General features: G+C 39.3%; 1 protein-coding gene across 8 annotated transcripts in view; it reads left to right on the top strand.

The window, feature by feature from the left end:
• The first annotated feature begins 1,186 nt into the window (after positions 1 to 1,186).
• Positions 1,187 to 10,078, top strand: part of COMMD10 (COMM domain containing 10) — a 210,767-nt gene continuing 201,875 nt past the window's right edge. For all 8 annotated transcript variants that reach the window (XM_078365027.1, XM_008991650.5, XM_078365026.1 and 5 more), the window contains exons 1-4: positions 1,187 to 1,257; positions 3,730 to 3,820; positions 7,258 to 7,368; positions 8,731 to 8,886. In XM_078365027.1, coding sequence (XP_078221153.1) covers positions 1,217 to 1,257; positions 3,730 to 3,820; positions 7,258 to 7,368; positions 8,731 to 8,886 — 399 coding nt within the window. In that variant the 5' untranslated portion in view covers positions 1,187 to 1,216. The remainder of the gene's footprint in view (positions 1,258 to 3,729; positions 3,821 to 7,257; positions 7,369 to 8,730; positions 8,887 to 10,078) is intronic.

The following is a 10,078-nucleotide window of genomic DNA, read 5'->3' as shown; positions in this document are numbered from 1 at the left end:
CTCCAGATTAAATGCACATAACCACAACCAGTCATTAAAGGCTTTTTCTGCCTATATTCCTGTTCTTCAAAAGTCATTCAAACCGTCCTTCTACTCCACTGCCCTGAAACACACCGCCTCCACCCTTCACACTTCTACAGACCCACTGCATTTGCCACCTGCCCCAGGAAGCTTTTCCTGATCTTACCTCTAATGCCTTTCACTGCTCCTACATCTGAATTCTTTTAACGCTCATGTTTTTCTCAAAGGCAGACCAAGGTATTTATGCAAACATGCTGGTCTCCCTGTCTTGGATGAGGTCCTTAACATCACTCACTGCAGCGATTCAACTCCCCTGCACTGCAGTGGCAGACTCTAAAGAAGGGTGCAACAAATACTTGTCCATTTAAACTGCTGGCAAACCCTGAGAGCAGAAATTTTGTCCTTTTTAAATCTCCAGTGGCTAGCACAGTGCTTGGTACACAGTAGGCGCTCATTCATTGAATGTTGTTGAAGGAATTGAACGTACATACTACAAGCCCTGTAGAAGCAGATACAGGAGGAGTTCATGGCACAATGCTTAGGGTGAAATTGGAGGCACTACCTCTCCTGAGAAGTGATGTTCCGCTTCCTAGGTAGGCTGGGGGCGGGGAAAGCGCGCTCAACCTCTCCGCGGACTAAACGCTGGAAAACACACACACACACACACACACACACACACACACACACACACCCCCTAACCAAGTATGTACACTCGGGCTCATTTAAATCTGCCCTATTAAAAAAATACGCACATACGTGCACACACCGCCTAACCAAGTATGTACACACGGGCTTGCTAAAACTTGCCCTATTTAAAAATAATAATATACACATGCACACACACAGCCACACACATATCATCTATCCAGGTCTGTACATAGACTTGCTTAAACCTGCCCTCTCAAATACACACATACACACCACCTATCCAGGTATGTACATACATATATAATATAGAAACATAGATATATATATGCACAGACTGAACTCTAACAGGACTGGAGTGTCGGGAGGACAACTAGGTCGCCGTCTCCGACCTCCAGAATTGCGGGACGGTCTCCTGGGCCGCAGAAGTCCTAGACTCCTACAGAGGCCCCTGCGCGGCTTGGACCTTCCGGCTTTCCGTCCGCCGCGGTCGCCATTGGCTGGGCTTGGCGCAGCTGACAGACGGCGGCAGTGCAAGAAAGCTGTGAGGATGGCGGTACCGGCGGCGCTGATCCTACGGGAGAGCCCCAGGTAGCTGACCCTCTAAGCTTTTGCTGTAGTCGCGGCCGGGAAGGAGCGGATCGGGGTCGCGCAAGTCTGTCCTGGCTGCCTACCGCCTGGGCGCCGTGTGGGGCCGGGTCTTGTGGGGTCGGCTACCGAGGTCGCGACGCGGGGTCCGCGGAGTGCGTGGGGCCGTGTAGCGCGTCTACGGTCACGGTGGTCCACGTGTGGGGTTCACAGTGCGCCTGGCAGCTGAGGTCTGTACGGAAGCGTGTGGTCTGCAAGCGTATGGTATGCGTCACTGTTCGCGGAGTTTGGTAACAAGTTCCCGGGCGCTGTCTTGAGGGCTGCCTAATTACGTGGAACGATATTCCGTTTCCGATTTCAGTTCTCGTTCAGACCATCTCGTGAGAAAGGCTCACGCTGGTGCTGGAAGGTCTTTAATAGCCAACACGTGTTAATACCCCTTTTAAATCAGGATCAAATAGGGCTCAGGCCCCGAATTTTTGGTTGGTAACAACATATAGCTTTAGCTTCGCTTTGGTAGCATTTGCTTTTGTTTCCATTTTAAACAAATTTTTGGTTAATTTCTTCTTATGGTAAATAAAATTGGTTATCCATGGTGGTGATGTAAAGTTCCCCTTTAACATTATTTAAATTTAAAAAAAAAACCTCAATTTGTTAAAAAAATAAGTAATAGTGCAGGTGGTGTGTGGATACAGAAAAAGAACTGAACTTTATAGGCAAAATAGTGTTCAGAAGAAATTTCTTTGTGCTTTGATTGGGCAGAAATCTTCTAGAAGAAAAGAGTTGTTATTTTAAAGTTTTTCCTGGATTCCTTTTGTTACCAGTGGAGGGTGTCCTGGTTCTTGCAATCTTGAACAAAGAATTAGAGAAGACACGCAAACAAAGCGAGGAAAGAAAGAAGAAATTTATTGAAAATGAAACTACACTCCACAGTGTGGGAGTTGCCCGAGCATATGGGCTGTAGGGACCTACAGAATTTTGGGGAGTTTAAATATCCTCTGGAGGATTCCCTTGGTTACCTGGTGTACTCCCTAGGTAAATGAGGAGGATGAAGTAAATTTACAAAGTCATTTACTCCGCCTACACCCTATGGAGAGGATATTTCCTGTCATAACTGACGTGTGAATCAGCCTTATGTTCCCAACCTCCAGACCCTATTTGTCTGCCTCACTTTTGTTCTGATGGCCAGTTTATTTCCTCATACCAATCAATGTCTTGGGAAACACTGCTATATCAGTAAACTGTATCCAATATGGTGCAGTATAGAATTGTTCTCATCACATCATTTAAAGTTGATTATTGCAGACCCGGGTACTGTGGCTCCTGCCTATAATCCCAGCATTTTGGGAAGCTGAGGCGGGCTGGGCGCTCGCTCTCGCTCTCTCTCTCTCTCTCTCTCTCTTTCTTTCTCTCTCTCTCTCCTCTCTCTCTCCCTCCTCTCTCTCTCTCTCGTTTTTAGACGGATTTTCCCCTTGTGTTGCCCAGGCTGGAGTGCATTAGTGCAATCTCACAATCTCAGCTCACTGCAGCCTCCTCCTCCCCGGTTCAAGCGATTCTCCTCCCTCAGCCTTTCAGTTAGCTGGAATTACAGGCACCTGCCACCACACCTAATTTTTTTTGGTATATTTAGTAAGTAAAGATGGGGTTTCACGATGTTGGCCAGGCTGATCTCGAGCTCCTGACCTCAGGTGATCGGCCCGCCCCGGCCTTAAAAAGTGCTGGGATTACAGGCATGAGCTAGCGCAGGACTGATCGCTTGAGCTCAGGGTTTTGAGACCGGTCTGGGCAACAGGGCGAAACCCTATCTCTACAAAAAAATTAGCTAGCGCTGTGGTGTGTGCATGTAGTGCCAGCTACTTGAGAGGCTGAGGCCTGAGAATCCCTAGAACCCAGGAGGCAGAGGCTATAGTGAGCCGAGGTTGCACCACTGCACTTCAGCCTGGGCCACAGAGCCGAGACCCTATCTCAAAAATAAATAAAATTGATTATTACAATTAAAACAGTTTTAAAATAACTGTGTGCTTAGTGACCCCAAATGATTTTGTATATAGTATTTGAAAAGTTATTTGCCTTGCAGTATTCTTTATGTTTTTGGTGTAATTGCCTTAATTGCTGTTCCTCTCTTCCTACGCCTTTCAGAGTTCCATTTTTGGATTAAGTGGCTACATAAACACTCTACTAAATTAATGTCCTTCCTCTGCAGAGTACAAGCTTTCCCTAGTAGTTTGGTTTGCCCAAAACAAAGAGAAAATTTGCCAAATGGACCTTTTCAGCAGAAGTAATTTTGGGGGCATCTTTTTGGAAACATTCAGATTGCCCTGCCTATTTTGCTGGCTGTCATCTGTTTTTCTTTATTTCACTCAGATTTACCATACAGCAATCAGAGTTGTTGGAATGAAAACTTACAGACAGCTGCAGAAAGTATAGTTCAACTTGGAAAACGCATTTTTAAACTGTTATTATTATTTTCTTTAGCATGAAGAAAGCAGTGTCACTGATAAATGAGATAGATATAGGAAGATTTCCACGGTTGCTTACTCGGATTCTTCAAAAGCTTCACCTGAAGGTTTGTATTTTTGTTTCCATACCTTGAAATCTTCTTTCTGATTTAATTGAAAGTCTGATTATTTGGAGAATTTTTTGCAAAGTATAGTGTTCTTCAATATGTTTTTAGGGACACTGGTTCTGTGGGAGATTTGGTAATGTTTAATGTCAAAAGTTTGAGAAACTCTGTCTTCAATACAGTTAAATTTTTTTAAATTATGGAACTTTTTAGAGTACGTATTTGAGGGTGATTATAGCATGTAATATTTTCCAAATGTGTTTGGCCTTGAATCTGTTTTATTATGGTATATATTTTGGGACTAATGTTCTATAGGTATACTTTAGGGAAAAATTCTGATGTCTTGGTTTCATTTTTCCCCTGCAAAATAATTCTGGTATGTTCTATCATCTAGTATTTAATCTTTCCCTTAATTTTGTTCCTCTTTCACTTTTATTTTAAAGGTATGGTTGTTTTGGACATGTGGATGCTTAGTTATTCTCTACCTGGCTTACTCCAAGTTAATTTCTTTATTGGGCTATAAAAATTTAATTCCATCAGACATATTTATGGAGCACCCACCAATTGCTCTTTGTAGTGCCAGGTATCACCATCCAATGAAAACCAAGACTCTACTCTCTCCTCTTCTTTTTCTTGGCCAAGAGCCAGCCTCAAAACCATGGCTTTTCCCTATGAAGTGTCTTTCACATCCAAGTTCTCACAATTCTAGTTCAATTCCTTGTTATTTGTTTTTTAGATGGCAGTAGTTCCCTTCAAGCTGGTTTCCCTGCCTATAGTTTTCTTGTTTCCTACTGCTTCATAATAATATGTAAATTACTTTCTAAATTTTTTTTCCCAAAAACAAAGATGGATTATATTTTTTACAGTGTGCAAAGCTATCAGTGACTATTCATTGCCCACCACCCCCCCCCCGGGAAAGCTTAAAAACCTTGTGTACAAGTCCCATTATAATGTGGCTGCAATCTGCATTCTCCTCATGTTGTAATTGCTCCAGTTACACTGGATGGTGCCTGTTTACTACAACGTGCCATGAACTTTTTCAGCAGTGTGTCTATGCATAAACTCTTTCCTTAACCTATAAATGTCCTTCTTCCCTTCTTTACTGAGTAACCTGTTCATCTTTCAAGGATTTCACAGTCACAGTCTCAGCAGTTTGTTCTTTCTTCTGTGCTCTTAATTCATTCTCTCCTGATTTTAGTACTGCATCGTAAGTATTTGTTTCATGATTAGAAGGCAACCACATCCCTAGACCTATTTATTAATCTATCTTCCTCTGGTTTTAAATATCTTGAGGATTATGTCTTATTCATCTTTATATTTTCCATTCCTAATAGATTACTACTGGTATAGTTGGCACTCAATAAATATTCTTGGAGTTAATTATTTTCCTTGCCATAGGAAACATAAAACAAACATAGGTCTTCTTTAATATATTCTTATTTCTAAGGATTTTGTGATACAGATGGAGAGAAGGGAGGAACCACATTAAAGCAGCAACATTCTATGGTATTTACTATTCGTAAAGTTACATTGCTTTCTTTTTGACTGGTGTGGTACTAATGGCTTTGTGTTACTAATTCATCCAATCCTTATGGCAACTTGAAGAAGTAGGTACTGTGGTCATCTCTGGTCATCTTCATTTTATCTCTGTGGTAATCAAGGTAGAGATCAGTTAAGTAATTTTCCGAAGGTCGCACAGCTAGCTAGTAAGGCAACTTGACTCCATGATTCCATCATCCCTTATTACAAGAAACCTCAGGAAAGAGTATGGAACATTTCATAAATCAGCCCAAAAGTAAATGATGTGGGTGATACAGATATTCTGCTTTATTTCTTGAGCTGGTGGGTACTTTCTTATGTGTAACGATATGGGACAAGAAACTCTTCTACACATCTTTTGTTCTTCATACTGAGAGAGAATGGAACACATACATGGAAAATTGTGATGTTTAGTTTGTCTTTGACTCTCTCAGTCATGTCTGGAGTTGTGATTAGTATCTATCTTAGAGTTCACTGAGTGGCTGAAGCATTGTGTGGAAGGACTTGAATCCTTTGTCATCAGAGGTAGGGGAGTGGAGAGGAAAAGAGGTGATTGTTGAAAATTGAAGTTACTGGTCCTGCTGGCATCTAATGTCCAGGGACTTTTAAATAAAGAAACATATGTATGTGCATACTAGCCTGCTAAGAAAATGTTCAGGAAAGGTGTAAATTGTTTTTTCCTGTACAGTTTCAGGGGATGCTCTTCGAGAGGGGCTTCTATTTTGAGAAGGGCCCTTCAGTCAAGTTTGCAGTGAATTTCAGGATCTGCCAATTTTCTTTTCTGTACTCTGATTCCATCAAGTTGGTCTTTGTCTTGAGACTGAATTCTTAGAATAGTGAAACCTGAGGCAGGCAAATGATAAAGAGGTTTAGGGATTTTGTTGCTTCTCTACCGGTACTTTTATTTTACTAAGTTTAATCTGCTTATGGGCAGAAGATATATTTTTGTCCAGACTGGTTCCTTGGAATCCTGAGTAGGAATCAACATGAGGGAACTAAGATAGCTTAGGCATAGAATGTGGTCATATGCACCTGATTAATGATCGGGGAGTCCTCTTTGAACTGACCATCTTCCTGGCTCATCCTGGCATGTACAAATACATGAAGATTTTGTTTGTTCATTACAATGTCTGAAGGGTGCTACTGGTATGTAATGTCCAGGGACTTTAAAAATGTTTTGCATTATTTAGGGCAGTTCTGCACGAAGACTTGTCCCATCCACCATGCCAACAGTTTGCATTGGGAAATGATGATGGAAGTCAGATAAACTGCCTTCCATAGCTTGGAAGTTAGAAATAAACATTTGTGACCTTTGCACTTTAAAAATAACTGTCACAACTCATGTATTAAAACAACTCATTTACTTTGCTCCATAGGAGACTTTGAGGCCCTCATACAAAGGCTGTTGAGGTAACCGTGCTGTATATCTAGTTCTGAGAGGTCAGCTCTCTGGGTTCCTGACCATGGCATATTAGAAATAGCAAACTGGGAGATGAAGGTGCTATCATGGGGCATGTAGGCAGCTTAAAGAAATATCTGCTGATCTTCAAATGAAATGGAATAATTATGAAAATCAGACACAAGAAACATAAAAGCACAGAAGTCTGAGATTTCATTTTGCTGAAGTTAAAAATCATCTGTGTTTTAGCACAGGGATCTGTTGCTCAGAATTGTGACCTGAGTCACCACAAGATATTTGTTTAATCCAATTTATTTTGTTTACAAAGGACTAGAAATGAACATCATACATTTTATAAATTTACATGCATATTAATTTCTTTTCACCATGTATTTTCCTTTAACGTTCTTATCTCATATATGAATAAATGAATCTTCTGTCAAGTATGAATTTTGAATGCCTAAATATGTGCTAATGTGATAGATTGCTATTTGTATTATAGGCTGAGAGCAGTTTCAGTGAAGAAGAGGAAGAAAAACTTCAAGCAGCATTTTCTCTGGAGAAGCAAGATCTTCACCTAGTTCTTGAAACAATATCATTTATTTTAGAACAGGTATTTTTATTGCATCAAATTTTCTAACCATGTTTTGTTTACTACATATTTGTATTGTTAGGATATCTATAACATTCTGGGTTTTTTTAATTGAAAAGTATACAAGATGGAAGCTGTAAATATGTTTTAGTTAAGAATTTCAATGTTAAAATATTTGAATATTATAAAGTATTTGAAAACATGAATAGAGACTTCATTGATTTGAGAAACTTAAAAGATTTTAATTCATTGGTGCTTGGTATAATTGGAAAAATGGATGTATTTTACTTAAGCTATTACATGATTTGGGGGCTGTATTGACTAGGATGGTAAGTAAGACATTTAGAAAAGAAATATTGTCATATTATGTGCTACTAAGCTGTCATTCTGCATCCCTTTTTCTTATCTAAATTTGCTTCATTATTTAAGCTCCTATTCAAAGTTCATCTTCTATACTTCAGCTGTGACCCCTTATACTTCCAGTCTGCCTTTATTTGAATTTTTAAAAATCCTTGGCTCATCACAGTAGAGCACATTGTTAGTCTTTTAGTAGTTCATATATGTTAGTTATGTCTCCTTCACTAGATTCTAATTTGTGGGGGGCAGGATTATATTTTTTTGTGTATCTTATGTAAGCCTACCACATTGGTGGGCTTAAAATAGATCCTCATAAATTCCTGTTGGTTGATTAAAAATAATACTTGTGAAATAAAAGTTTAAATAGTTTTGTAGCTTAATGAGCATTTTAATGAACATATTAGGAGGACAAGCTGCCAGGCATCTACTACAGCCTTGGACACATTATAGATCACAAAGATTAATGTGGTTCTAATTTTTGGTGGATTTTCAGTAGAAGAAAGGGATCATTGAGTAGGACAGCATTGCATGGTGTTCCAGAATAATGTAAGAAATGGAACAGATATCACTGTTAAAATTTTTTACAACTTTTAATTATATATTACGTAGGAAGTTGGTAGATAAGGTAATTTCGAGAAAGTGCTTCTTGGAAAAAATTTGTTAGGTGGGAAACAAAACTGTTGTATACTTCTTTGAGATGATTAAGTGAAATTTTAATTAGGATACAATTTACCTAGCTAAAGCAAAGAAAAAGTTTTTTGGTTATTAAGTGGATTTAGGATTACTTAAAGCACAGGCAAAAATGAAAAAAAAAAATCAGCTTGAATAATGTAGGCCATTTAATCCTGACTCTTCAAGCCCTTGGTTATGTGTTTTATTATTTGTAAAATAACCAAAAATGTCTGTAATAGGATTATGAAGTATTCTTTTGACTTAAGTAATTTAAAAATAATTTTGTATTTATTATAGTTTAAGGTTTCTGTATGAAGATGATGGACATAAATAATTTTTTTTTCTTTTTAATAGGCAGTATATCACAATGTGAAGCCAGCCACTTTGCAGCAGCAATTAGAGAACATTCACCTTAGACAAGACAAAGCTGAAGCATTTGTCAATACGTGGTCTACTATGGGTCAAGAAACAGTTGAAAAGTTCAGGCAGAGAATTCTGGCTCCCTATAAGGTATAGAACATGCTATTTTAAATATGTTTTTCAGTAATGTTTGGCATAAATTATTATACCTGAAGAGTTTTTAAAGTGATTTTCTTGAGAGGTATTTAGAGTATTTTGTTGAGAGGTAGAGTCAGGCAAAAGAAACACAGATGCTCCTCAATTTATAGTGACCTTACATCCTGATAAACCTGTTGCAAATTGAAAATATCCTAAGTCAAAAACATAGAAGAGAATCAATTGTTTACCCTTGTGATCACATGGCTGACTGGAAGCTATAGCTTGCTGCCATTGCCCAGCATCATAAGAGAATATTGTACATACTGCTAGCCTAGGAAAATACAGAATTCAAAATATGAAGTATAGTTTCTACTGAATGCATATTACTTTCATACCATTGTAAAGTCAAAATATTGTCCCTGACTTACGTTTTGATTTTATGGTGGTATGAAACTATTGCAGTTTTGACATACTTTTACTTTTGATCTCTTTCTGGGCTAGTGATATGTGGTGCATAAGATTTCTTTTTGGGAAGCTTTTCAAGATGGCTGTCTAGAGGCACAGGACACTTCTCCACAAAGAAGAACCAAAATAGTGAGTACATAACCACAGTTCAAATAAAGCATCTAAAGGAGAATGTTAGTGTTCAACAGAGAAGTGGCTGGAAACACCTGAGGAGAGGAAGGAGAGGTGGACAGCCTTGTTAGGATCAACCAGAAGCCTGGAGAGGCTCCCCAGTGCAGAGTTGGGGTAACTGAGAGATCCCTAACTGTCCACATTCTTGCTGCAGACTCCTGTAATCCTAACCATGGGAGAGTTCTTGACCCCTATGAACCCCAAGACTGGCATAGGGAGCTCCATCAAGTCCATGCAATGGCATTGCTCTAGAAAGGGTGCTCTTTCTGGGTTCCTTGCACCCCCTGAGTCTTAGGCAGCTGCAGCACGGCTGCATTTTAAGAATTTAGTCCTTGTCAGAACAGAATAATCTTAAAATTTGTATGAAACCAAAAAGGAACCCAAATAGCCAAAGCAATGCTAAGCAAAAAGAACAGAGCTGGAGGCATCATATTCCCTGACTTCATGGGAATAGCATGGTGTTGGTATAAAAGCAGATATATATAGCAATGGAAGAATATAAAATACCCAGAAGTAAACCCGTGTATTTATAGCCAACTGATTTATTGCAAAGGTGCCAAGAGCATAC

This window comes from Callithrix jacchus, chromosome 2 (assembly GCF_049354715.1).
Source record: "Callithrix jacchus isolate 240 chromosome 2, calJac240_pri, whole genome shotgun sequence".
NCBI classification, from domain to species: Eukaryota; Metazoa; Chordata; class Mammalia; order Primates; family Cebidae; genus Callithrix; species Callithrix jacchus.
This window is presented reverse-complemented; position numbering and strand designations above follow the sequence as displayed.